The 27,244-nt window shown below is 47.3% G+C and overlaps 1 protein-coding gene and 2 non-coding genes across 6 annotated transcripts in view; all 3 read left to right on the forward strand.

Annotated features, from left to right (window-relative positions):
• CHD8 (chromodomain helicase DNA binding protein 8) overlaps nucleotides 1-27,244 on the forward strand; it is a 61,556-nt gene that overhangs the window by 32,601 nt on the left and 1,711 nt on the right. For 3 of the 4 annotated variants that reach the window (XM_028751759.2, XM_028751760.2, XM_028751761.2), the window contains 25 exons: nucleotides 347-590; nucleotides 1,852-2,028; nucleotides 3,071-3,214; nucleotides 4,398-4,653; nucleotides 5,630-5,843; nucleotides 6,696-6,891; nucleotides 7,077-7,244; nucleotides 8,410-8,589; nucleotides 9,177-9,287; nucleotides 10,067-10,278; nucleotides 11,889-12,088; nucleotides 12,436-12,637; nucleotides 13,821-13,910; nucleotides 14,659-14,762; nucleotides 15,755-15,869; nucleotides 16,076-16,151; nucleotides 16,945-16,999; nucleotides 17,140-17,335; nucleotides 18,323-18,531; nucleotides 19,539-20,126; nucleotides 21,003-21,151; nucleotides 24,099-24,350; nucleotides 25,215-25,322; nucleotides 25,432-25,611; nucleotides 27,030-27,152. In XM_028751759.2, coding sequence (XP_028607592.2) covers nucleotides 347-590; nucleotides 1,852-2,028; nucleotides 3,071-3,214; nucleotides 4,398-4,653; nucleotides 5,630-5,843; nucleotides 6,696-6,891; nucleotides 7,077-7,244; nucleotides 8,410-8,589; nucleotides 9,177-9,287; nucleotides 10,067-10,278; nucleotides 11,889-12,088; nucleotides 12,436-12,637; nucleotides 13,821-13,910; nucleotides 14,659-14,762; nucleotides 15,755-15,869; nucleotides 16,076-16,151; nucleotides 16,945-16,999; nucleotides 17,140-17,335; nucleotides 18,323-18,531; nucleotides 19,539-20,126; nucleotides 21,003-21,151; nucleotides 24,099-24,350; nucleotides 25,215-25,322; nucleotides 25,432-25,611; nucleotides 27,030-27,152 — 4,549 coding nt within the window. The remainder of the gene's footprint in view (nucleotides 1-346; nucleotides 591-1,851; nucleotides 2,029-3,070; nucleotides 3,215-4,397; nucleotides 4,654-5,629; nucleotides 5,844-6,695; nucleotides 6,892-7,076; nucleotides 7,245-8,409; nucleotides 8,590-9,176; nucleotides 9,288-10,066; nucleotides 10,279-11,888; nucleotides 12,089-12,435; nucleotides 12,638-13,820; nucleotides 13,911-14,658; nucleotides 14,763-15,754; nucleotides 15,870-16,075; nucleotides 16,152-16,944; nucleotides 17,000-17,139; nucleotides 17,336-18,322; nucleotides 18,532-19,538; nucleotides 20,127-21,002; nucleotides 21,152-24,098; nucleotides 24,351-25,214; nucleotides 25,323-25,431; nucleotides 25,612-27,029; nucleotides 27,153-27,244) is intronic. The other variant, XM_028751762.2, reaches the window with a different exon arrangement.
• Nucleotides 15,913-15,996, forward strand: LOC114583767 (small nucleolar RNA U6-53/MBII-28). Its single transcript, XR_003703596.2, has one exon. It is a non-coding gene; the product is annotated as a small nucleolar RNA U6-53/MBII-28 (small nucleolar RNA).
• LOC114583768 (small nucleolar RNA U6-53/MBII-28) lies at nucleotides 24,436-24,539 on the forward strand. Its single transcript, XR_003703597.1, has one exon. It is a non-coding gene; the product is annotated as a small nucleolar RNA U6-53/MBII-28 (small nucleolar RNA).

Raw genomic sequence — 27,244 nt, forward strand, 5'->3', positions numbered from 1 at the left:
GTGTAGTGTCTGTCCCTCCCTGTCCCCCCCACAAACTTTCAAGCTTCCCTTCACACCCTTGAGGGCTAAAAACTTGCTTACTTCAAGGCAAAATAAATCTGAAATTATTTGGGTGGTGCATTGTCCGTCCGGTTCAAAATGCTGCACTTCCTTGGTCCAATGGGCACAGTGCAATTGTGCAATTGTATGTGTGTAGTCTCAAGAGGTGATGATATTTAGTCCCTATTGGATTTGTTTAGGGTTTGCAGCCTTAGATCCTTAACATCCCAGCCATTTAATAGACCAACCGGCTCCTGAAAGCCCCCAGAAAGAACGACCGCTGAGTCTGCCCTGTCTTCCTCTTCAGGCAAAACTGCATCCTGGCCGACGAAATGGGCCTGGGCAAAACCATCCAGTCGATTGCCTTCCTGCAGGAGGTTTACAACGTGGGCATCCGGGGGCCCTTCCTGGTCATCGCCCCTCTCTCCACCATCACCAACTGGGAGCGGGAGTTCAACACCTGGACCGAGATGAACACCATCGTCTACCACGGCAGCCTCGCCTCCCGCCAGATGATCCAGCAATACGAGATGTACTGCAAAGATTCCCGGGTATGGTATTTCCCCCCCAAAAAGCGGTTTACAAGAATCCAAGCAAGTCCCATCAGATGGACCAAATTGGTCTAATCGAGAGCAGAGCTGCTCTCTTGTGTTTATAATTAAACAAAACGATTTCGTGCTTGGGTAGGATGGCTCCGAGCTTATGAGCCAGAGGAACACAGGCATCCAGATGAGAAACTGGCTTGACTCTGATCCTCCTGGGTCTTCTCGTTTGATTTCTCAAATTGTCAATGAGCAGGTAGTCCCCTATTTGTCCATATCAAGAGGTCTACAAAATACAGTGGTGCCTCGCAAGACGAAAAGAATCCGTTCCGCGATTCTCTTCGTCTAGCGGTTTTTTCGTCTTGCGAAGCAACCCCATTAGCGGCTAAGCGGATTACTGCTATTAGCAATTTAGCAGCTTAGCGGCTATTAAAGGATTAGCGGCTAAGCTGCTAAAAGGCTATTAGTGGCTTAGCGGCTTTGAAAAAGGGGGGGAAAGCAGGGGGGGGAAATGGCGAGACTCGCAAGACTTTTTCTTCTTGCAAAGCAAGCCCATAGGGAAATTAGTCTTGCGAAGCGCCTCCGAAACGGAAAACCCTTTCGTCTAGCGGGTTTTCCGTCTTGCGAGGCATTCGTCTTGCGGGGCACCACTGTAGCTTTGCGATGGGAAAAGCTCTGTCTTGAAGGCACGATCTTTGCTTGGGAAGGGGGCTCTGGAGTAGTGCAAAGATGGAAGAAAAAGGGACTCTTGGGTATTGCACTTGTCCCTGCCTTCCTGAACACATCCTCTGGGGATTTGAATGTTACTATCAATGGATTATGACACTTCCGCAGTCAGGTTTATCATGACCTGGGGGGTGGGGGGTAAGGTAACAACAAAAGTGAGCATTGGGTGATGGTTGAGATGAAGAATTTTGTTCCAGTGCCATGTCTGCTTACACAATCATCCCCGCCCAAAGGTATCTGGGAGTTATAGTTCTGTAAAGTGCAAGTTTGGGGATTAAGCCCATCATTCTGAACTGATTGCAAAGCTACAGTTCCAGGATTCCTACTTTTTCTTTTTTTGTGGGGTGGGGGGATTTGATTGCATCTTCACAATCTCATCTGCCCCTTTACAGTTTCTGTTCATTTGCCGTTGGATTAATAACAACAACAAGAAGGACTAGCCACTTAATAAATAGAAATCCATATGTTGGGGGAGAAAGCAAAAACCTTGAGTAACTTAATGCTCATATACTATCTGAATGCCTTCTCTTCTGTCCCCCAACAGGGCCGCCTGATTCCAGGCGCATACAAGTTTGATGCCCTGATCACTACTTTTGAGATGATCCTGTCGGACTGTCCCGAGCTAAGGGAAATAGAGTGGCGTTGTGTCATCATTGACGAAGCCCATCGCCTTAAGAACCGCAACTGCAAACTGCTGGACAGTCTTAAGCACATGGACCTGGTAAGGGAACCCTATTTTTTGCTTTCCCGCCTTCCCCGGTGTCAGGAGTCAAACCTTGTTTCTAGCTTACAAGGGTGAGACGAAGTACACAACTTTGGGGAAATGAGTTTCTAGCTCTTAAGATTGTCTCTTTTTTTAACATGATATTTATTAAAAGTTTAAAAATTACAGAAAAAAGAAGAAAAGAAAACAACAAAAAATTTAACAAGACATACATTACGATACATAAAACAAAGGGAAAAAAATAAGAAAAAGCATAAAAAACAATACAACAATAAAAAACACACATCCAATATTCCATATCTTTTATCTTTCATTTACTTGTTTCATCGACCTCCTCACACCTCCCTTTTTGTATTCTAGTTTAGTTAATTGTTTCAGCAAATTCTTTCCATCTTAAGATTGTCAAGCAGGAGTGGGAAGCCTTTTTGGGCTCTGCAGACCACCCACCTGTCAATCACCTGGCATCTCAGTGGTGTCAAGTGCAAGATGCTTTGAAAAGCAATGGGGGTTCCCCCACCCCTTCATTTTAGCAAGGGGTGGGAAGCAGGCCCCTTTCTGAAGCAGGGAGGGGGTTGCAACAGAATCCCCTGCTAAAACAAAGGAGAGGTTTTTGGGGAAAGGGATTAATGCGTCAGATTAGGCGCCCCAGGAGAAGTTCATAGGCCAAACTACATGATGTCTCCAGTGTTGAAGGGTTCAGCGTAGCCCCATAGAGCTTTGCCTTTTCTCTCCTCCCCACATCTAACAGAAATAATAATATCAAAGTTTTTTGGACATATATGTGCAGTTGTTTGATTTGCCACTTGTAGATGGGGGTTGGTAAGCAAGGCTCAATTTCCCTATCCTCAAACCTCGGATAGACCTGCCAGCGAGTCTGTTGGCATAAATGCCAGTCTCTCTGTTCTCCTGTTACCTGAAACCTTGGGGCTTATTGGAGGGCCTGACTTCTTTTGCAGTTACACACATACACACACTTCATCAATGGGGCAGGCCTGAGCTTGTGTATTGATACCTCCCTTTGCCTTCCCCCTTCTTCTAGGAGCACAAAGTCTTACTGACCGGCACCCCACTCCAGAACACAGTGGAGGAACTCTTCAGCCTCCTGCATTTCCTCGAGCCCTCCCAGTTCCCCTCAGAATCAGAGTTCCTCAAGGACTTTGGTGACCTCAAAACTGAGGAGCAGGTAAGCAGCGGTACTCGGCCCTCGCCCTTCCTCCACTGGCTTCTCCCTCAGCTTCACTTCCCATGAAGGGGATTTCACAGACTCCACAGTGTAGTTCTGGATCCACAGAGGGCCTTTTTAAGGGGGTGGGTGGGCTTCACCACTGTGCTTCTTTCAAGGCAGTGGGCATAACTCCCTCTTGTAATTGGGTATTATCCGCTCCTGGGACCCAACCAGCCAGTCCCTTCCTACTAGATTTTAAAAGCCATGGTGGGCAGGAATCAGGTAATTGCCCTCACCACATGAGTGTCTACATCATCTGCCTGCAGCAGTTGAAACTGATCCCAGTGTGGCCACCACCAATTTTTTTCCACAAATTTTTCTTCCAGGGCAGTCAGATTCACCATTACTCTCCCAATTTAACATACTCTATCCATCCGTTTTTCTCTCTCTTTCTTTCTTTCTTTCTTTCTTTCTTTAGAGGGCGGATCTCCTTTCTCTTTAATACCTTGTATCCCGCTGTCCCTCGCCCAGCAGACATAGAACCCAGGAGTCCTGGTTCCAGTGTCCTGACCATCTCACCTACTACACCACTTCTTGCTCTCAAACCATTCCAATAAACACTACTTGGTTAATTCTCTGTGTGTCTGTCTCTCTCCACCTCTTTATACACACACACACACACACACACACAACTGCTGCCTCTGCTCTCTCCACTTATCAACCCACCAACTCCTTTGCCAACCTCCCTTCCCTCCTCTCTTTACGCCTCACCCACCTCCTCAAAGCTTGCCCCAGCCCTTTTCAAGGAGGATGGGAGGCAGCTTGGCAGATTATTTTCTGCAGCAACCCCCCCCCCCGCTTTAAACATCACTCCAGCTCTGTTTAATACAGAGGGGGAGGCACTGCCTTCTCACCTTTAAACAGCTCACCTGGGCTGCTTGCTACCTGAACTGCTTGCATGCTAGCATGACTGCTGGTCCATCGTCACGTTAGGGTTGCCATGGCTGCCATGAACTGTAGCATGACAACGGCATGGCAATCTTATTATATAGTAAGATATACATGCACAACCCAAGGAGATGAGAAGAACCACATGGGAAGCTTTTCTCAGGCACTGACCTTGAGTTCCTCCTCCATCTTGGCCCTTCCTCCCAGATAGGCCCAGCCGTTAAAAGAATCTCTTCTCCGTCCACCCTCCTAGGTACAGAAACTGCAGGCCATCCTGAAGCCCATGATGCTTCGGCGGCTGAAGGAGGACGTGGAGAAGAACTTGGCCCCCAAGCAGGAAACCATCATCGAGGTGGAGCTCACCAACATCCAGAAGAAGTACTACCGGGCCATCCTGGAGAAGAACTTCAACTTCCTGTCCAAAGGGGCAGGGCACAGCAACATGCCCAACCTCCTCAACACCATGATGGAGCTACGCAAGTGTTGCAACCATCCCTACCTCATCAACGGCAAGTGGTTTTAAAATACGTGTGTGTGTGTGTGTGTGTGTGTGTGTGTGTGTGTGTTTGCTTTTTTAAATTACGGCCGTATCTCTGCTCCCGAACATCTTGGGAGTCGAACATTCCAGCTCCCGAACGATCAAAAAGAAGTGACTGTTCTGGTTTTTGAACCTCCGACGGGACTTCCGCGGCTTACGATTGGCTGCAGGAACTTCCTGCAGCCAATCAGAATCCGTGCTTTGGAAGTCAAATGTTTCAGAGGTCAAACAGACTTCCGGAACGGATTCTGTTTGACTTCCGAGGTACGACTGTACAGTTTTACAATGACATATCCAACATACAACATAAAGACAAGACTCCAGAGAATCTGGGCTTCCCTCCTCCCCTTTGTGGGACCTATTGTTAGTCATTTCCTCCTGCATCTTTTATAATAATCCAAATCTTTTACATCTCCGTTATATCCAAAATTCACCATTAAACTATGGGTTTTATTCCAATCCTACTAACAATTTTAACTATTTATGGTGGTTTTTAAAATAAATTATAAATTTCCCCTATTCTTTATCAGGATTTGGGTCTTCCTGATTTCTGATTCCTCTGGTCGTTTTTGCTGTTTTGGCATAATCCATCAACTTAATCTGCCATTATTCTCTGGTCTGGACTTTATCTTCTTTCCATCTCTGGTCCAATAACATCCAAGCAGCTGTGGTCGCATACATAAATGATGTATTCATCAACGGCAAGTTAGCCGGGTGGGCAGGAGGGGGGTGGAGATCATTTCAGAGACAGAATTTCTGATATGTTGGATCAGTAGAAATAGGGCAGGGCTGGTTTTTAAAAGCAGGTCTCTAGTTCTCATTACATTGGGGGAGTGGTTTGCGGTATAGTTTCAGTGCTTTCAGGCTCTTTGCCTTTTGGCTTCAGGGACCCTGTGAGTCTATTCTGACATGCCCTCTCTCTTGCTCTGCCCCCTCTGCCGAATCAGGTGCCGAGGAGAAGATCCTGACCGAGTTTCGGGATTCCTGCCACCACCACCTGCCCCACGATTTCCCCTTGCAGGCCATGGTGCGCTCCTCTGGGAAACTGGTGCTGATTGATAAGCTGCTCCCCAAGTTGAAGGCCGGCGGGCACAAGGTGCTGATCTTCTCCCAAATGGTCCGTTGCCTCGACATCCTGGAGGACTACCTCATCCAGAAGAGGTGAGGGCTTGTGCCAAGAAGAGACCTGGGAAACTAGGGTTCAAATCAAAGTACAATGATATTTGGAACACACTTTAAAAAAAAAAATTTTTTTTTAATGTCATTTATAAATAACCCTATATGTATTTGGATAACATTAACACACACACATATCTATATATTGGATAAGCATGTATGAAATTGTAGTTCTTTGCATGTGTAGTGATATATTATACTTCCCCCCCCCCCCTTTTCTTTTTAGGGACTCTTTCTTTTTACATTATTTTGGTCAGCTGAAATAATTTCTATAAAAAAAATGAAAACAAACAAATCCCCACCTGGCCGTGGAGCTCATTGGGTCGCCTTGGGCCAGACACTTACTCATAGTCTTATCCGAAAGGGGAGCGGGGAAAATCATGTACAGTGGAACCTTGGTTGTCGAACCCTTCAGAATCCGAACAATTCGGAACCCAAACATCGACAACCTGGAAGTGAATGCTCCCGTTTTTGAATGATTTTTGGAAGCTGAATGGCTTCCGAGTTGCGTTTTTCATTTTTTCCCATTGACTTTTCAACCAGCTCATTGATCCTCAGTTTTCAAACTTTTTGGAAGTTGAACAGTCTTCTGAAACGGATGAAGTTCGGAAACCAAGGTTCCACTGTAATGCACATTCTTGTCTCCAGCCCACTGGGGGTGGCAAATTCAAGACACACACACCAGCCTGGCTTTGTGGCATGCCGTGCCTAGGTCCATCAGCCTCTTGCCTTCCTGCCAGGGGGTTCTTAACTCTTGTGACTCCCTGTGGCACCTGTATGGGGTGCCGCCTCTCGTTCAGGCTCCGTGTTCCCTAATTGCCTTGCCCCTCCATGCAGGTATCTCTACGAGCGCATTGACGGGCGAGTGCGGGGGAACTTGCGGCAGGCAGCCATTGATCGCTTCAGCAAGCCTGACTCGGACCGCTTCGTCTTCCTGCTCTGCACGCGGGCGGGAGGGCTGGGCATCAACCTGACGGCTGCTGACACTTGCATCATCTTTGATTCAGATTGGAACCCCCAGAACGACCTGCAGGTACAGCAAGCGAGGACACCTTCAGGGTGGGAAGAGCCAGTCTTCTGCCAAGGGGGGTGGGCTTGGAGGGCTGGGTATTGTCCACAGGGAAAGCTCTGAAGTCTGCTTAGTGAAAACATGTATTACCCCCCACCACCTACCTAGTAACTTTGCCTTCTCCTGCTCTCGTCTCCCCTTCCTTCCAGGCCCAGGCACGCTGCCATCGTATCGGGCAGAGCAAGGCGGTGAAGGTCTACCGCCTCATCACCCGCAACTCCTACGAGCGAGAGATGTTTGACAAAGCCAGCCTCAAGCTGGGGCTGGACAAGGCCGTCCTGCAGTCCATGAGCGGGAGAGAGGGCAGCATCGCCGGGGTAAATAACGTCAGTGACAGTGGGTGGAGAGGCAGTCCTGGGTGAACTTGCAAATGTGGGGATTTGCAGATCTAGGCTGAAGTGTCTCTAGGAATGTGTGCCCAATTGGGAGCCTTCCCCCTGCCCACCTTCCTCCCCTCCCACCCCGAAGAAGCATCTATTCTAGCTAGTTGCATCACGCTGCTTTTTTCCAATATAGTTTTTATTGAATTTCTTGTTTTTCACAAACTGACTTCAACTGTTTAGTTGCATTGTTTCATGTACTGACTTCCCACCCCCACAGTGTTTTTATTCAAACTCTTTTCTTCTGTGTTATATATCAGATTCACATCTATTACCAAAATCCCCTCCACACATTCCCTTTATCATTTTTATCCCGCTGCTGCTATCTCAAATTCTGCCTGCAATTTCATTTGTTACAGGTGCTTTTCCAAATAGACCAAAAAAGGCCTCCATTCATTGTAGAAAAAGTTTGTCATTTTGATCTCTTAATATTGCTGTCAGCTTTTGCATTTCTGCGTTGTCCATAACTTTTAAAAGCCATTCCTCCTTTGTTGGAAACTTATTTCCATTTCTGTGCATCATCCCGCTCTGCTTTTTAGACTGGATGATGGGTGATGGTGGTGAAGAGCAGAGTATCAAAAATGTCCATATTCTGCTCTGGTGCCTTTGCATAATATAATTTTGTGTATTTCTTCATTCAGTCATAAACATTCATGTACACCATCCTCCGATTTAAAAAAGAAAAACCCATTGCACGTTTGCAAGTACAGCAATATAAGAAAATATCAAAAGTAGTACACAGTTTAGAGCATTTGCACCCCACGCTTCAGCCAGAAAGGCTTTCAGAGCACTTTGCGTACAATAAAGCAAAACCTTCGCTACCCATAGGCTTATAGTCTAAAAGGCACGACACACAGGGAAATTGGGAGAGGAAGGCAAGGCTGGGCTCAACCTCAGACTCCAATTCTTGAAGTTACATAGTGGTTCTTTATCATCACCAGCCGGAATGGAAATTTTTCGGGAGAAGGTGACTCCTGATTTGAGTCGAGCTTCTCAACAGAGCCTGATAGAATGATTCCTGCTTCCATTCCAAGGCAGGTCAGAGAAGATGGTCTTCTAATCTCCCCGCCCCTCTTGTCGTTGCCTCCTGTTCCCCTCTCAGATCCAGCAGTTTTCAAAGAAGGAGATCGAAGACCTGCTGCGGAAGGGAGCCTATGCTGCCATCATGGAAGAGGACGACGAGGGCTCCAAGTTCTGCGAAGAGGACATTGACCAGATTCTGCTGCGGCGGACGACCACTATCACCATTGAGAGCGAAGGGAAGGGCTCCACCTTCGCCAAGGTAATTGCTCTTTAGCTACCTCCTCCTTTTGAGGTTAGGGGAATTGGAGATTGATGGAGGGGAGGCTTTGCTGAAGGAAGTGAAAAGGAAAGCGTGTGCAGAGGGCCAGAACAAACTGCACCAGTTGCTGGAAACCACTGGAGGGGAAAGGGAATAATAATAATAATAATAATAATAATAATAATAATAATAATAACAACAACAACATGCTTGTTTGTAGCTGGCCACTTTTGAGAACAGGGTGCTGAACTTAATAATCTGATCCAGGAGGCTCTTAATTTTTTACGTTGTGTGTTCCTGGCTGACTCTCCCTTTCCCCAAGCCATGAAGCATAGAAACCCATTTGCTTTGTTTTAAAACTAAACCAAACCTGCCGGGTTCCATAGTAGAGATGTTATGCTCACTAAGGGTGCATGTCATGTTACAGTAGGATAGCCAACCCTACCCCCATAAATCCTTTAAAAAAAAACTATTCTCCGCCCAACTGGAATATAATTGTTGACTTAACAAATCGAACTTTCTGTATGGAAGAAATAAAAATATATTATTCTTGTTTTTAAATATATATATATGTTCTCCTCTCCCAGGCGAGCTTTGTGGCCTCAGAAAATAGGACGGACATCGCCTTGGACGACCCCAACTTCTGGCAGAAGTGGGCCAAGAAGGCAGACTTGGACCTGGATATGCTCAACAGCAAGGTGTGTTGGGGAATGGGCTTGGCAGGGGAAAGACTCTTCCCTGACAGCCTGCCCCCATCGTTAATTCAGGTTTTGATTGGCTGCATTAGTAACATGAGGACTTCACAACACACTTCACATTCTGAGGCATGGTGTACTTTTTTTTTAAAAAAAAAGTGAGTTGTATTTCCTTCCCCAACCCTCAGCCTGTCTTAAATTATTATTATTATTAATTATATAATTAATAATAATATAATTAATAATTATTAATAATTATATAATTATTATTAATAATGATAATATAATACCCAATAATAATAATAATAATAATATAACACCCAAACCTGAAAATCAAAATATAAAACCATAAAATGCATAATCAAAATAAAAACAACCCAATAACCCACCCCCCCAAAAAGCCCACATTTTAAAGGGCGTAGGATCCTCACAACATTTAAAGGAAGACAATTCACAAACCTGGACCGGAGCCACTCATTAGAAAGACCATGATCTCACAAAGGTCTGCAGCAATATTTATCGGCAACCAAATTGGGCCAGTTGCCTTTTGGATAAAAAGGCAAAAATAGCTTTGAAATAAGAGTGGGAGAAATTAGCATTAGTTGTTGAGCAGCTGTAATGAAATAAATGCTCCCTGCTGCCTCCACAATAAAAGAAGGCGGTCCAGCCTTCACATATCTTGATGAAGGCAAGGGGTGGTTTTACTTTTGGGTATTGCCTTGTGGGAGGGGTTGGTGCTTTGGTAGACCAACCTAAGGCCTTGTCCTTTCTCCCCTCCGCAGAACAACCTGGTGATTGACACGCCCCGCGTGCGCAAGCAGACGCGCCACTTCAGCACCCTGAAGGACGACGATCTGGTGGAGTTCTCCGACCTGGAGAGTGACGACGACGACCGGCCGCGCTCGCGACGCCATGACCGCCACCACCACCCGCTCCACCACTCCTACGGGCGCACGGACTGCTTCCAGGTGGAGAAACAACTGCTAGTCTATGGGTATGTGGCACGGGGAAGATTTTGTTGGTTGTGGGTGAAAACTCGCCAGCATACGGGCAATGTTGTTTCTGGGGCTTGCGGAGCAGGTGGACTCTTTTATAAATCCGCTTTAGAAGCAGCGGTCGGCTTACAACACAGGGCAGTTCTCTGTGTGCTTACTCAGGAGTAAGTGCCGCTGTGTTCTACAGGAATTAATCTCTGGTCAGCATGCTTAGGTTTGCAGTTCCTGGCGAGCCAGGGAACTCTTCCTTCCTTCCTTCCTTCCTTCCTTCCTTCCTTCCTTCCTTCCTTCCTTTCTCTCTCTCTCTCTCTCTCTCTCTCTCTCTCTCTCTCTCTCTCTCTCCCCCCCCCCCAGTTTTTCAAATTTTATTTATACTTTTCAAGTTTATACATTTCACTAGTTTTGTACATTTCACTAATTTTACAATCATTTCAACATTTCAAAACCTGACTGCCTTCTCCCTCTTCCTGCGGTTCCTTAAATTCATTATTAATATCCTCTGCATATCCAAATTAACTTAATTTGCTCATTTATTCATCTATTTTAAATATATACTCTTATAAAACTGCAGGTTATTACAATAATACTGCCAGTGATCTTATCTGTTTACAATTCATCTGTAAATATTCAATAAACCATTTCCATTCTTTTATAAAAAGTTTATTATCTTGATTTCTTTTTCTTCTGGTAAGTTTCTCTATTTCTGTATATTCCATAAGTTTTTGTATCCATTCTTCCTTTGCTGGGGCTTCTGCTTCTTTCCATTTTGGGGAAAGTAGCATTCTTGCCTCTGTACTAGCATACAGTTTCTATACATTTTAGGTAGTTCTATCCCTATAATTCCCAAAAGAAAAGCTTCTGGGTTGTTGTTTTTTTACAAAGGTTATTTTAAACACCCTTTTCATTTCATTATGTATCATTTCCCAGTAAGCTTTAACCTTACTACAAGACCACCACATATGATAAAAAGAGCCTTCTTTCTCTTTACATTTCCAACACTTATGTGATTTAGTTTTATACATTTTTGCCAATTTACTTGGTTTTAGATATCATCAAGATAACAGTTTCATATAATTTTCTCTTAGGCTGTAACATGCTGTAAATTTTATACAGTGGTGCCCCGCAAGACGAATGCCTCGCAAGACGGAAAACCCGCTAGACGAAAGGGTTTTCTGTTTTGGAGGTGCTTCGCAAAACGAATTTCCTATGGGCTTGCTTCGCAAGACGAAAATGTCTTGCGTGTTCCTGCAGGGTTTTTTTCCTACCCCCCCCTTTTCCCAAGCCGCTAAGCCGCTTATCAGCTAAGCAGCTTATCAGCTGATCCGCTAAGCCACTTAACAGCTGATCCGCTAAGCCGCTTATCAGCTGATCCGCTAAGCCACTAATAGCGCTAAGCCGCTAATGGGCTTGCTTCGCAAGATGAAAAAATCGCAAGACGAAGAGACTCGCGGAACGGATTCTGTATCCATATTCCACAATCGTTTCCATGTGTATATTATGCCAATATCTATTGCCCAATGTATCATTGAGGATTTTACTTGCTCATCCTTAGTCTTGACAAATGACAAAGCAAGGGAACGGCTCTGACTTTGCCAATCTTTCCTGGCAGCTGGGGCCGCTGGCGGGAAATCCTGTCACATGGGCGGTTCAAGAGACGTATGTCTGAGCGGGACGTGGAGACCATCTGCCGGGCCATCCTCGTCTACTGCCTGATGCACTACCGGGGCGACGAGAACATCAAGGGGTTCATCTGGGATCTCATCAGCCCGGTTGAGAACGGCAAAGCCAAGGAACTTCAGAACCACTCCGGTAAGCCTCCCTTAATTTCTCTCTCCGTTGTCGTGAAGGGCTTGGCCAAGCTGGGCCTGCCATTTTACATTGCCGCTGTCTTGGGATATTGCAAGCTGTGGGTTGTTCGGGCGAGGGAGGAAGCAAATTCAAGCATGCTGGCAAATTCAAGATGGCGGGACTCTTGGGGAAGGGGGATATGGATGGCTTTGCGGGAGTGTGGGAGGCTCTGTTTTTGCAGCCTCTTAAACTGCTGCTTGGGGGGCAGTGTGCATGGGTTCTTTTTTAAAATATGTTTGAGCTCGAGATACGATGGAAAATGTGGGGTGACCCTAATCCCTATTGCACTGGTTCCATGTTATACCTAGAGAGCCATGCCCCTGCTCTGAGCTCACTTCCTGTTCCTCGGGCAGGCCTGTCCATCCCAGTCCCACGAGGCCGCAAAGGGAAGAAGGTCAAGTCCCAGACCACTTTCGACCTCCAGAAAGCCGAGTGGATCCGCAAGTACAACCCCGACACCCTCTTCCAGGATGAGGGCTACAAGAAGCACCTCAAGCACCAATGCAACAAGTAAGGATGGGATGCGATGCGAAGGGGTCTTGTTTTGACACACCAGTACAGCTAGAGAGAGCGGGTCCCTTTCCCCACTTCAGCCCTCAAACCCATTCCAACTGTTCGTTCGGAATAGAGAGAAGCCCCATCACAGCGCCACTGTAGTGGAGAAATAGTTGCAGGGACTTTGCTCCCATCCCCAAAGCTATAGCTTTGCGAACTGCTTGGTTTCTCAAGACGTGGCCGGCTGCAGTCCATCCAGAAAACCACAATTGCATACAGTTGTACTTTGGAAATCGAATGGAATCCATTCCAGAAGTCCGTTCGACTTCCAAAACGTTTGAAAACCAAATCTGATTGGCTGCAGGAAGCTCCTGCAGCCAATCTGAAGCCACAGAAGCCCCATTGGACGTTCGGCTTCCAAAAGAACGTTCGCAAACCAGAACACTCACTTCTGGGTTTGCAGCATTCGGCAGCCAAAACGCCCGAGTTCCAGGGCGTTCGGGATCCAAGGACCTAGATCTAAGTTGGTGTGGAGAGTGGTAACATGACGTGATTTCTCAGGGGTTGATCCCCTCTAGGGAAAATGCACCTGGTGCCTTTGCGATCAGCTTTTAGGTGGCAGCCTAAGACCTTCCTGTTTCCCCAGACTTTTTGGTGGTTAATTTCCACTCTGTTTGCAGTGTCCATCTTTTAATCGTGTGTGTGTAGGATTCGCCCTTTTTATAGCATTGGTTTGATGAGCGCTTTTAGTAAATAGTTCCGCTATATTGTATTTCTTCCTTGCTTTCATTTTTGAATGTGAGTTTGGTATACTTTTATGGCTCTGCTAGGCACTTTCAGACTTTTTTTTTCTGAGGAAGACGATGAATAAATCTAATGAGTATTAGTGGTAGTGCTGTCCCCATTGCCCTTTCTCTTCTGATTTTTTTTTCTGCCTGCAGAAAGAAAAAGGTCAAATGAGATAGCTTACGGTTTTTCTCCAATCTTTAGCATGTGCATTCCTCCTCCCTGCTACCAGACTTCAATCCATGTGTGTTCAGACTGGAACAACAACAGAAAGATTATTACTGTCTTCTTCCAGTTCCCTAGGAGAGAGATAACAAGGGCAGAGTCTTTGATATTGTCAGGTGTAGCTAGCAAAGGGTGCACAGTTCTTTCCTCCATCTTTCCCCACTTAAAGTCCTTGTTCTCTCCCCAGAGTTCTCCTACGTGTCCGTATGCTGTATTACCTGCGCCAGGAGGTGATCGGGGACCAAGCCGAGAAAGTTTTGGCAGGCACTATTTCCAGGTAATATTTCATTTGCATATTTATAAGTTGCATTGGGGGGTGTTTTTTTAAAAAACCCTGCCTTTCCTGTTAAGCAGCTTTTAGAGTAGCCTGCATGTGTCTTCCGCAACTGTGCTTATCCTCACACAACAGCTCTGCGAGGCAGGTCAGGCTGAAAGATGATCCCCAAGTGAGTTTCATGGCTGAAACCCATCCCTGGAATGAGAGCTGTGGCTTCCTAGCATCCTTGTTTACAGATAGGGGTGTAAGCAGATAAGAAGAAGAATAGAATTGTAGAGATGGAAGAGGGACCCCAAGGGTCATCTAGTCCAACCCCCTGCAATGCAGGAATCTTTTGCCCAACTTGAGGCTTGAACCCATGGCCATCTAGTACAGCATCTCATTCTTCCAGTCACCAACCATGGGAAGCCTACAAGCAACAAACTTGAGTGCAAAAGCACTCTCTCTTGTGATTCCCATTGTGATAGCTATTGATAGCCTTACCCTCCATGAATTTACCTGTAAAAACAAAATGTCACGTCCCTCTTAAAGCCAATGCTTTTATGTTCACTATTCCGGGACTGATCACATCCACCCCACTTCCTGTTCTCTATGAACTTCTAATTGCATCTGTTTCCATAGAACATTATACTTCCGTGAACTTGGCTGCCTCTGACGCTTTGTTTTCTCTCTCTCTCGTGTTTTTTTCTCTTCCTCTTCCCTCCTGCCTTTGCTGCACCCCCTTCCCAAATGTCGTTTGATCCTGCAGTGAAATCGACATGTGGTTCCCACTGGTGGACCAAGCAGAGGTCCCCACGGCCTGGTGGGATACAGAAGCTGACAAGTCCTTGCTCCTTGGGGTCTTCAAACACGGTAGGTGCTGCTGCAGTACCATTCTGGGGAAGGAATCTGAGGTCGCATCCTGTTTTGAGCAGCGCTTACAGTAGCATACGAAGGCTGCCTTGTCAAGACGATAGGTTCATTTAGATCAGTATAGTTGAAACAGCCCTACCTGGAGATGCCAGAAATTGAACAGGTGCTCTACCACTAAACTATAGCTCTCATTTATTTAGATGTTCAGGTTAGGATTATGCTCTACAGTTCTGCTACAGCCCTTCCTGTTCAGTGTCTTGCCTGATAGCAGGTTAATTCCCAGCTTTCTCGCCCCCTCCATTAAAATTCTATAGGCCACGTCCTTCCTTTCAAAGTTGGTGTGTGGCATTTGTTTTTCATTTTTATTAATTTTCAAAAAAGAAAAGGTTATGCAAGATTCTGCAAAACCAAACAAGATCTGTTGACAATATGCAATGATACATCACTGTCAAACAGAGACATAAAATAACACCGAAATAAACAAACCACAGGTATGTGAACTCATGGAAGGTAGCGACTGGAACTAGTCATAACATAGACATGACAGTTAAACAAGACAAGGTTACAAAACATGAACCCTATTATACTAAGGGAAAGTAATTCAATGTTTATGGAGTGATGAGCAAGTGCTGTACGACTTGAGAACCGATAGGTTGGGTACGGAGTGGTACGCTTGGTTCCCTTCCAATTCTTCGATTCTATGATCATACGGGTAACTCTCAACATTAGTGATACTTGGAGGAGATCCATCAAAATAATTGCACGTTTAAAGTACTGTATTTTTCTGTCTATAAGATGCCCCCATGTGTAAGACGCCCCCTAATTTTTGACATTATTTTTTAGGAAAAAAGCCTAGTCTTATACACGGGGAAATGCTTTATTTAATATGATTAAATAAAGATGACAGTATTGAATCGAAGGTCCGTGGATCTTCTCTGAGATTGGGTGCAGGCAAACCCCGAAATCTCTCATGCCTCTGGCACCCCTTTCAGGCTACGAGAAGTACAACACCATGCGAGCGGATCCTGCGCTCTGCTTCCTGGAGAAGGCTGGTCGCCCTGACGAAAAGGCCATCGCTGCCGAGCATCGCCTGGATGTGGGAGAGGGGTGAGTAGCTGGTGCGTGGGGGGGGGGGGGGGCTGAAGAAGCACACCTATGATGACTTGCCATGCTAATACCGAGGCACCGGGTGTCAGTGAGTTCAGCTTGCTTCTCGCAGGAAGTCCTGAGGTGTGTCTGTATGAAGGGGATTGGAGGAGAGTTGAGATTGCAGCAGAAATGATGAACCAGTTCTCTCCCCTCTTTGCTGGCAGGGTCGATTTCGACAAGGACTGCGAGGACCCGGAGTACAAACCAGTGGGAGGCCCTGCCAAGGAGCCAGATGATGAGGTGAGATCCTGAGCCAGCGCAGTACGGGAGCCACAAACGTTGCTCCATGTCGCCCCCTTCACCTGGTTCCCAGCTTCTCGCAAAGGCTCTGAGCTCTACAGCCCCGTTAGTCTTAAACTGCTGATGGTGGCTGCCTTTTTCTCCTAGAGGGGAAGTGGGAAGAGTGACACTCTGCCCCACTTCTTCTTTCAGCTCTATGTGCTTTTCAAGGCTCAAATTAACTCTACTGGGTCCTTTTGAAAAGGAGGTGCATTTCTGGGTTCACTTTCTTCTGACCAGTGGTGTTGGTGTTCAAAAATCTCGATGTGCCCACGGACTTTTTTTAAAAAAAAGTAAAAAGAAATCTATTTCCCCCCCATGTATATTTTATAGATATTAAGCTAATATTAAGTTATCGGTTACATGTATTATACACCCAATGCACCTAATGGCAATAAAATCCAGAATAAAATAAAAGATTACAAACAAGTAAGCAATATGACAACAAAATCAGATAAGAGCAGATAAAAATGGCAGCAAAATTAAATTGGTAATACTGGTTCAAATGCAGAATAGCACATACCAAACAAATCAGCCCGGTAGGTCAGATATTAAAATGAAACAGATTTTGCCTGTTGATGGAAGGCCACCAAGAATTTGTATTAGGAGCTTGATTTTTAAAAGGGGATATATTTTTTTAGGGAAGGGGTCTCTTTTTCATTTTGGTGGTATGTTCTGGATGTGGCCCCTCTATGGTTGGAGTATGTAGTCAGAATAATTGCCCTTATTTCTGACACCAATCTCTCGGCTGCAGGGTGACCCACTGATGATGATGGATGAGGAAATATCTGTGGTGGACGGTGAAGAAGGTAAATACTTGCTGGCTGAAAATGCTTGTCAAAGGTGGCGATGGAAACAATACTTTTTTGGGGGGGGTACTAGCTGTGTGTCGGTTGTGTTGACAAGGGGGACAGGAATCGCCGTGATGCAGCTTGCGCCTTCCCTTCAGGTCAGCCGGGGAACCTGTTCTGGCCCCCAGCCTCGGCCATCACGGCTCGCTTGCGAAGGCTGATCACCGCCTTCCAGCGGAGCTACAAACGCGAGCAGCTCAAGATGGAGGCTGCGGAACGAGGGGACCGGCGGCGGCGACGCTGTGAGGCCGCATTCAAGCTGAAGGAGATGGTGCGGCGAGAGAAGCAACAGAGGTAAAAGCTCTGGGCTTGGCTGCGAGGCCGTCGAGGGGCACGTCTTCACAGTAGCCTGGGCTGAGGTGACCCCCAGTTCCGGAGCCAGAAATGCTCAGGGCCCCTGAAACAGGCGTAGTGTTACTTTATGAAGACGATGGGGACATTCTGTTTAGTAGGACTGCCACACCCAATTAAGTAAATCTTAAGGTTCAGTGCTAAGCACATATACCAAGGAGTAGGTTCCATTGAGTTGGTTGGGACTTGCTTCTGAATAATCATGTTTAGGGTTACCCCGCTAGAGAGTCGGTCGGTTGATTGGATGGATTTGCATATAAGTAAAAAAATAAAAATCAGAATTAGGCGGTATACCTTTGGGTTATATTCTTGGCCAGGGAAACCCTACTCGTGAGTAGACCTACTGAACATCCATTAATTTTAATGGGTCAACTCTGAGTAGGATTAACCTTGGCTATAACCCTTTACTTTCTATCCTACTTTTTAGGGTGCCAATCCTTCCAAGGCAACAAGAAAAAAGACATGAAACGATAAAAAAGTTTTAAAAATACCAAATCCACCCATTGTTATTTTTATTTCTTTAAAAAACCTTAGGGATGCACCAGGATGAACTGTTGAAATCCAGCAGGGATTATTCATAAAAAGAATATTCAGTAAAAGTACTAGAAGAGAGAGATGTTTTCAGTGGCCTTTGTCAAAATGGGGAGAGCATGAGGGCAGAATGGAACTCACAGGATGGGAGTTCTAAAAGTGTGGGATCACCAATGGGAATTTTTTTTGGGGGGGGCAGGACACTTGTCCCTGGTACCTGCCAGTGTGGTCTGATTTTCCTGATTGGTGAACCAGGAAGTGGTTGCTTAGCCCCGCCCCTGCATCAGCCAGCCATTGGCTTAGGAGGGGGGTGGAGACTTGGGATCGGTTTGGTTGGGGGTTCTCCTACGGAGACATCTAGCGGGTTTGCTCTTCCCCAACCCTGCCTCTCCTCCAAAGGTGGACACGCCGAGAGCAATCTGACTTCTACCGCGTCGTCTCCACGTTCGGGGTGGAGTACGACCCAGACACCATGCGCTTCCACTGGGGCCGCTTCCGGTCCATGGCCCGGCTGGAGAAGAAGACGGACGAGAGCCTCGCCAAGTATTTCCACGGCTTCGTGGCCATGTGCCGGCAAGTGTGCCGGCTGCCTCCCGCAGCAAGCGATGGTTAGTACCTGGGGGCCACGGTGGGTGGGAAGTGGCCAACCCTCCGCATTGGCCATTGACCAGGCTGGCCAAGCCTGATGGGAGTTGGAGATCCAAAGACACCCAGAGGGCACAAGGTTGAGATGTAAACTATAGAGTGGCTGGTCCAATCAGAGTTCGATCTGCCTTCCTTGCCATGTCTTGGCCTACAGGAATGTGCAGTTGTTTCTGTGGATGGTGAGTGGGAGGTCAGCCGTGGTTATAGTCTCTTCTTCCTTCCAGCTCCTTCAAATCATAGTCCTTGCCCGTTTGTGTTGCTTACCCACCTCCATCCCCAACCTGGGCTTCCATAGCAACATTGGAAACTGTCTTACACCGAGTCAGATCAGTATTGTTGGTACTCAGTGGCCTGGCTCCCTAGAATTTAAGGCAGCCCTACCTGGAGAAGCCAGACATTGTACCTGGGCCCTTCATACGAGGCAGATGCTCTCCTGAGCTGCAGGCACTTCTGGCATGCTACTCTCTGGACTCAGCTGACCACCCCTCCTTTTTTCCTTTCCCCTTTTAAGTTTTCACCTACAGTGATACCTTGGTTCCCAAACTCACTCCATTCTGGAAGTCCGTTTGTCTTTCAAAACTTTTGCATACCAAGGCGCGGCTTGTGATTGGCCCCGGAAACAATGCCAACAGCCGAAACAGACGTTCGGCTTCCGAAAAAGGTTCGCATACCGGAACACTTCCGGGTTTGCGACATACGGGAGCTGATTTGTCCGGGAGCCAAGCTGTTCAGGAACCAAGGTACCACTGTATTTGGAGAAGAAAATACAGCAGTAAATGCCAATGTCTTGAATTGCGAGGTGTATAAAACAAAAAGGTTAAATCTCAATTCCGTTGGTTTCTTAGCGCCATACATAAAATACGATAAAATGAAGTAATGTAATCCCTACTTTAGCATGAGCTGGAGGGAGCATCCGTCCATGTGCCTCTCTCTTGTTAAGTAATATATCCTTCCCCCTTCTCCCTCCCAGAGTCTCCAGACCCGACACTGTTCATTGAGCCCATCACGGAGGAGAGGGCCTCACGTACCCTGTACCGCATTGACCTCCTGCGGCGCCTGCGGGAGCAAGTCCTGTGCCACCCGCTCTTGGAAGAGCGCCTCGCCCTCTGCCAGCCCCCGGGCCCCGAGATGCCTCCCTGGTGGCAATGCGGGCGCCACGACGGAGAGTTGCTGCGTGGCGTGGCCCGCCATGGCCTCAGCCAGACCGACGCCACCATCATGCAGGACCCGGACTTCTCCTTCTTGGCCGCTCGACTCAACCACATGCACAGTCGGGCGGGGAGCACAGGGACGCTGCCGCCGCCACCCCCGCCGCCTCCCCCGCCACAGCCTTTGGGGCTGCCTCTTTCCGGGGCTGCCGTGGTGACAGCGGCCGCTCCTCCTGCCCCCCTGCTCTTGCCGCCGCCCTTGCATGAGCTCCCCACTCCGCGACAACAGCCCACAGCCCTCCCCATTAAAGTTGAATCGGTGGACGACTCGGACTCGGAGCTGGACCTCAGCAAGATCTCCGCTTCTTCGTCTTGCTCTTCTACTTCGGGGTGCTCCGATGATAGCGACGGTGAGGAATTTTCCCAAGGGGTTTTCTGCCCCCCCCCTTTTCTCCTCTGACCTCTCCACTGGAATATGTGAATCCCCACCTGTTCTTCCATTGTGGAAATCCAGATGGGTGTACAGAAGGGTCCCTAGTGGTCTCCTGTTTAGGCACAGACTCAGATGAGCGAAGGTGGCTTCTTATTTGTGCTCAGACCCATGCCCTTTCAGAAACGATTGCACGCCACAGTCGCCTTGCATGCGTCCTTCCTGGGGCGTTGCGGCGTGTCGGATTTTCCTACTCTCAAATTTCCAAAACGAGGGGTGCTAAAAATCGGGAAACACAACTTGGGTATTCAAAATATATTTTGGTTAAATGAAGGTGATTTAGTTTTGCTTGGCAAGTGAAACGTGTGTGAATCATTACAAATGATTGCCAAGTACTTGCAGTTTACAATATTAAAATAATTTTTATTATCACCTGAGATCTTCAGAAGGTCAAATTAACATTCTTTGGTTTTCCAAAAGCAGTTTTATGTGCTTCTTCATCAAATGCAGGCATACCAAGCTAAACGTTGTCCGGTCACAAAAATAATAGCAGATTTGAATTCCCCACACCCCAAAACATATTTGAAAGACCGCTCGCTGAGGAAATGTGCAAAGGTTATGTTTATCCCCCTAAAATGGCATGCCTTGCTAGGGGGTGGCCCCGTGCTTTTTCATTCCAGCTATTGCACTGTCTCCTCTAGGTAAAGAGCGTTCCCATCTTCAGGCAGCACAAAAAAAAAGCCCCTCAATCAGGCTTTGTGTAGGTTGACATCTCTGCCTGTTTTCACTATGTGTTTCTCCACGGCGGCACCTCATGCTCTTTCTCCCCCTCCCCTCCGGTCTTCTTCCCTGCCAGGCGAAGAGGCCTCTTGTGGCGGGAAGCTGTTTGAGGAGGAAGAGTCGTCGCTTCTCTCTCTGCCCACCTCCCACGAGGGCAACTCCCCACAGCCCAGCGCCTCTGACCTGCTGTTGCAGGAGCGCCAGCGGGCCCACGAGTGGCCAAAGGTAACAGGTTGAGCAGAGGGAGGTGGTTTGTGGCTCTGTAAGTTGTGCTGGAGTGTCGCTGTGGGTTAAACCACAGAGCCTAGGATTTGCCGATCAGAAGGTCGGCGGTTCAAATCCCCACGACGGGGTGAGCTCCTGTTGCTCAGTCCCTGCTCCTGCCAACCTAGCAGTTCGAAAGCACGTCAAAGTGCAAGTAGATAAATAGATAAATAGGTACTGCTCCAGCAGGAAGGTAAACAGCGTTTCCGTGCGCTGCTCTGGTTTGCCAGAAGCGGCTTAGTCATGCTGGCCACATGACCTGGAAGCTGTATGCCGGCTCCCTCGGCTAATAAAGCGAGATGAGCGCCGCAACCCCAGAGTTGTCCGGGACTGGACCTAATGGTCAGGGGTCCCTTTACCTTTACCTTTAAGTTGTGCTGGAGTGGGGGACAAGCTCCATCTAAGTGCATCCCGAATTGGATCGCCAGGGGGTCCAGGGCACAGATGAGGGAATCTCAGGCCGAAGAGCCAAGCTGTACAGCACTCCAGGCCCCTCTTCTCTGGCCTATAGGGACTCTTCCCCAGCTCACATCCTTTTTTTAAGTGTCTTTTCCCTGGCTGGAATGTGTCTTTGGACTCTAGCAATGTGTTCCTGCTTGCCTGGCTGAAAAAATCAGAGTTTGGGGGGGGGAGGTGAGGGGGTGTAGGAACTAGCATAGGCTAGTCCAACCCCCTGAAATGCAAGAATATGCCGCTGTCCCTCGTGGGGATTGAACCTACAACCTTGGTGTTACCAGCACCACACTCTAACCAGCTGAACTATCCGGTCCTGGCCGTTCCCGTGCCGTTTTTTAGGCTAATGGAAGTGGACCAGTCAGTGGAAGAGTATCTAACTGAATGCTCATCTTTTTCAGTGGTTCCCAGTTCAAAGCACTGGCATTTGTCCTTTTCATAGAATCATAGAATCATAGAGTTGGAATAGACCACAAGGGCCATTGAGTCCAACCCCCTGCCAAGCAGGAAACACCATCAGAGCACTCCTGACATATGGTTGTCAAGCCTCTGCTTAAAGACCTCCAAAGAAGGAGACTCCACCACACTCCTTGGCAGCAAATTCCACTGTCGAACAGCTCTTACTGTCAGGAAGTTCTTCCTAATGTTTAGGTGGAATCTTCTTTCTTGTAGTTTGGATCCATTGCTCCGTGTCCGCTTCTCTGGAGCAGCAGAAAACAGCCTTTCTCCCTCCTCTATATGACATCCTTTTATATATTTGAACATGGCTATCATATCACCCCTTAACCTCCTCTTCTCCAGGCTAAACATGCCCAGCTCCCTTTTAAAACCTTATGCCAAGGAGTGGGGAACCTTTTGTCCTCCCAGATGTTGCTAAACTACAACTCCCATCAGCCCCAAGAAGCATGGCCAGGGGCCCAGAGAGTGTAGTTCAGCAACATCTGGCAGGCTAAAGGTTCCCCACATTTGTCCTACACGACTTAGGGTCAGGGTACCAAAAGGAACACCTGCCTCTGCCCCAGCTTGTCCATGTGAAGGAGAAAACTCAAAAGCTGCATTTTCTCAAAGACTCCATTTTCTTGATAGTTTTTATCTTAGTATAACTGTGTGAACTTGCACTAACCCTTCCCCGTGGGGAGGGGGGACTCAGTTTAAAGATAATAACCATAGCAACCAGTACTCTGGCGCCCTGGAGGAATGCAAGAACTCAGCTAGGCATTGCAGTTACATTTAATCTTAAACTATTGAATAAGGGTGGACTGAACAATGTAGACAGCTAATGAATGAATTTGTTGATGAATGCATGCTTACTAAAGAGTTATTCTTCATTGTCCTTAAGTTCAGTAATATATTATTAAAATGTGAAAGTTGGGGAGCGAAAAGATTGCCGATTGTCTTAGATTTGTTGAAATGGGTTATAACTGCTATAGAATGCATTCTTGTGACCAGACTTGTACAAGAGTGCTGCTGATTTGTACGCCGTTGCAGTTGTCTTCTCATTTTTCAGGAAACTGTCCCTGCGTCCGCTTGTAGCAACAAAGGCCTAGTTTTCACTTAAAGCCCATGTTTGTTTGGCATTCTATTGGGGACCCCCAGTCAGCAGACCTCTCTTTTTAAAACCTTTGTTTCGTGGACCTGAGATGCAGCAACTGGTTACGAGAGAGAGGGCCTTCTTAGTGGTAGCACCCCAGTTTCTCAAATTCTATCCCCTGCCAAGCAGATTTGGGTTCCTTTCAGCACGGCTTTTACACAGCCCTCCCAAGTCAGCCAGTGCCTAATAATCTGCCGTTCTTCGGAAGCTGCTCTAAGGTTGCAACGACTCAGCAACGAGGCACAATAAGAAAATACAGCTCAGTAATAAGAAATAGGCTTTTTTTTAAAAAAAAAAAAATACTTTTATTTTGCTTTAAACAAATACAGATAAATATAAACAACCAAAATTACAAAAGAAAAACCAATAATAATAATAATAATAATAATAATGGAAAGAGGTAAAAAACTACAAAAAATAGCAAAGTACACGGCATAGAACATAAGCCATTATGGGGAAGAAAAAAGAAAAAGGAAAGGAGGAGGGGGAGGGGAGGGAAAGAAAAAGAAAAAAGAAAGGGAAAAAAGAGGAAAATGAGCCAAAACACAAGAAGGCTCGTCTATTGTACGCTTCCATCAAGGTCACAACAGATCATCATTCTTATCAATTCTCTATCTGCATTCCATAGAATCAGGGAATCAGGGAACATTTCCCTATGCGGTATCATTCTAAACATAACCAGGTCTTTATTGATGAACCCTTATCCCCTAGATAATTATTTAAATGGGCTTCTGTCCCTAAAAGAGGAAGGGAGGGGGTTTGGGATGACCCAGTTTCCACATGGAGGAGTGCCAAAGTGAACTTGGAGGATGTGCTCTGCCTGTGGTCAGTCCTGACGGCCTCTTGTTCTCTTCCTTCTGCCAGGACCGAGTGCTCATCAACCGCATCGACTTGGTATGTCAAGCCGTGCTCTCTGGGAAATGGCCGACAGCGCAGCAGGGCCAGGTGGGATCCTGCCTCATGCAGGGAGAAGGCCTCCCCCGCCTGCACGGGGAGTACACCAGCTCTCCCATCCCCCACATCTGCCCCCTGGCGTCGCAAGAAGAAGGGACCGCCTCCTTCACCCGCCTCCGGCACAGCGGGCAAGAGAAGGAGTTTACCGTGCAGATCAAAGATGTGAGTGACAGCCGGGCTGAGGGTGGCAGAGCAGCCAACGTCCGTCCCCCTGATGTTCAGGCTGGCAACATACGCCAGGGAGGTTTGCCTGTGACGACTTGCCATGCTAATACCGAATCTCCCCTGATCAGAGCCGAGGCTTTGGTCCGGAGATGGATGAAGCAATTTCACTTTTTTGCACTGAGGCACCTCCGTTGTACGGCCTTTTTTAAAAAACAAAAACAAAAAACAAACTGTTGGTTAAGGGTCAGTGGAATGAAAGAGAAGTGAAATATTGAAATCAGATTAAAAAAATAAAATACAGTAAACAGAGATTCTTTGCCAACCTAGTTCTCTCTAGATGTTGGTCTATAGCAGTGTTTCTCATTGTCTTTTTTTGCAATATTTCAAATAAGTCACCTTACAAAACTTCTTGCAAACCTACTAGCGTGATCTGTTCATCACAATTACTTTTCAAATAGTCCGTAAATTTACTCCAGTCTTCTGAGAATCTCTGGTCCCGCAGGTTTTGAATCCTTCCTGTTAGTTTATCTCATTCTGCATAGTCCATCAGTTTCATCCTCCATTCAGCATTTGAGCCAGTTTGGTGTAGTGGTTAAGAGCGGTGGACTTGTAATTTGGTGAACCCGGGTTCTCTTCCCTGCTCCACCGCATGCAGCTGCTGGGTGACCTTGGGCCAGTCCCACTTCTCTGAAGTCTCTCAGCCCCACTCACCTCACAGAGTGTTTGTTGTGGGGGAGAAAGGAAAAGGAGATTGTTAGCTGCTTTGAGACTCCTTAAGGGGAGTGAAAGGCAGGATATCAAGTCCAAACTCCTCTTCTTCTATTTCCCCATCCTTGGCCTAACCTCTCGTGCTGTCCCTAGGAAGAGGGAATCAAGCTGACCTTCCAGAAGCACAAGCTGGTCCCCAACGGCACTATGCGCGACCGCCCCGCTCTCACTCAGAAGAAGAGTAGCAAGAAGATGGTGGAGGTAAGAGATGGGAGCCTCTGCTGTCCAGAGCACGGGGAGCGGAGGGAAATGTTTTGGTGGGGCACCCTCCCTTTTTCTTTCCCGTCTTACCATCTCTCTCGGGTCTCAGCTGGAGCTGCAGTGTCTGGAGGCACTAAGGGGCCCCGATATCGACCTCGAGGCCCGTATCCCGGTGGTGAACAAGACTGACGGGACGCTTTTGGTGGGTGACGCAGCCCCCCGGCGAGCCGACCTTGAGGTGTGGCTGCAGGCCCACCCGGAGTACGCTGTCGACCCTCGCTTCTTGGCGGTGAGTGTTTGCGGACCCACCTCCTCCTCTCCTGCTTCCGGGCTTTTCAGGCCTTCATGTTCCCTGCCCCAGTGAACAGTGGTAGGGTATCTGCCTTGCATACAGAAGTCACAGCTTCAGTCCCCATCATTTCCAGGTAGAGATCTCCCCTGTCTTGACTTCCTGGGCAGCCGCTGCCAATTAGTATGGGTAGTACTGAACTGGAGGAACCCAGTGGTCCCTGGTCAAAGGCAGCTTCCTATGTTCCCATTTGTTCCACGCTCAGCATAGTTTTCTGTCCCCAAGAGTGGCATGGCAGTAGTAAGAAACAAAAAGGACCATTGATAAAAACAACAAGGCATGCAAATTCAACAGCAGCGGGTATTTTGTATACATGGTAAAATCAAAGAGGATTTTTATCAATGAAAGAATGCTTTCATTAACAGTTCTTAAAAGCCGGGGGAAATTGTCTATCTGGTGCCCAAATGATAGTACTAAGAACTCCAGGAACGTAGCAAGCTTCCGCCTTTTACCGAGTCCAGACCCTTGCTCCATCTCATTCAGCTTTGTCTACACTGACTGGCAACAGCTCTCCAGGGTTTCAGACAGGAGTTTCTCCCAGCCTACCTGGGGATACTGAGGATTGAACCTGGCACCTTTTGCTTTGCAGCTGAACTATGGCCCTAGGTAGGCCTCCTTGGATGTTAAGCCTCTCAAACACCTTTTCATTCCAACTTTGGGTGCCAGGCCCCCAAGTCAACATGTCCATTTCTGGTTTCCTCGACTAGGATATTTACTCACTTATTACAGCTGTACCTTGGAAGCCAAACGGAATCCGTTCCGGAAGTCCGTTCGACTTCCAAAACGTTAGATAACCAAAGCGTGACTTCCGATTGGCTGCAGGAACTTCCTGCACGCAATCGGAAGCCGCGTCGGATGTTCGGCTTCCAAAGAACATTTGCAAACCAGAGCATTCACTTGCGGGTTTGTGGCGTTTGGGAGCCAAAACGTTCGACTCGCAAGGCATTTGGCTTCCAAGGTACAACTGTATTATCATTTATATCTTCTAATAGTCTCAGGGTAGCACGAGTGGCTGTTCTCTCCTTTGCTCCCACTTTATCCTCACGGTGACCTTTTTTAGGTAGGTTGAGACGTTAAGACTGTCCCGATGCTCATGGATTTGAACTCCTCGAGATTTCCCTGCTGATCCAAGTAATTTGTGCTCTCTCTGCCTCTCGATTATTGCTTCCCGTCAGCATAGGGGATCCTAGTACAGATTACAATGCCCTCTTTCTGATAGCAATCTGTAGACGAGAGCCTGATTTCGTACAAAACAACTGAAACAAACCTTTTCTGGATCTCTAGGGTTCAGAGACACATGGCCCACCCTTGCTCCACGGGACAGCGACTAACTCTTACCTCTTTTTTCCTCTCGCCAGTACATGGAGGAGCGGCGGAAGCACAGGTGGCCTCGCTTTCCCAAGCCTGTTCCGATAGAGCCGGCCTGCCTGATGGGTCTGGAGCGGATGCAGGCAGCCAGCATCTCTGCTAACGGCAAGAAGGTGATTAAACTGCAGGCATTCCCTCTTGCTCTTTGCATCTGGAATTTCCTGTCCTATTATAGCTAGCAAAAAAGGCTTCTGGTTTCTTTCTA

Source organism: Podarcis muralis, chromosome 13 (genome assembly GCF_964188315.1).
Source record: "Podarcis muralis chromosome 13, rPodMur119.hap1.1, whole genome shotgun sequence".
Classification (NCBI taxonomy): Eukaryota; Metazoa; Chordata; class Lepidosauria; order Squamata; family Lacertidae; genus Podarcis; species Podarcis muralis.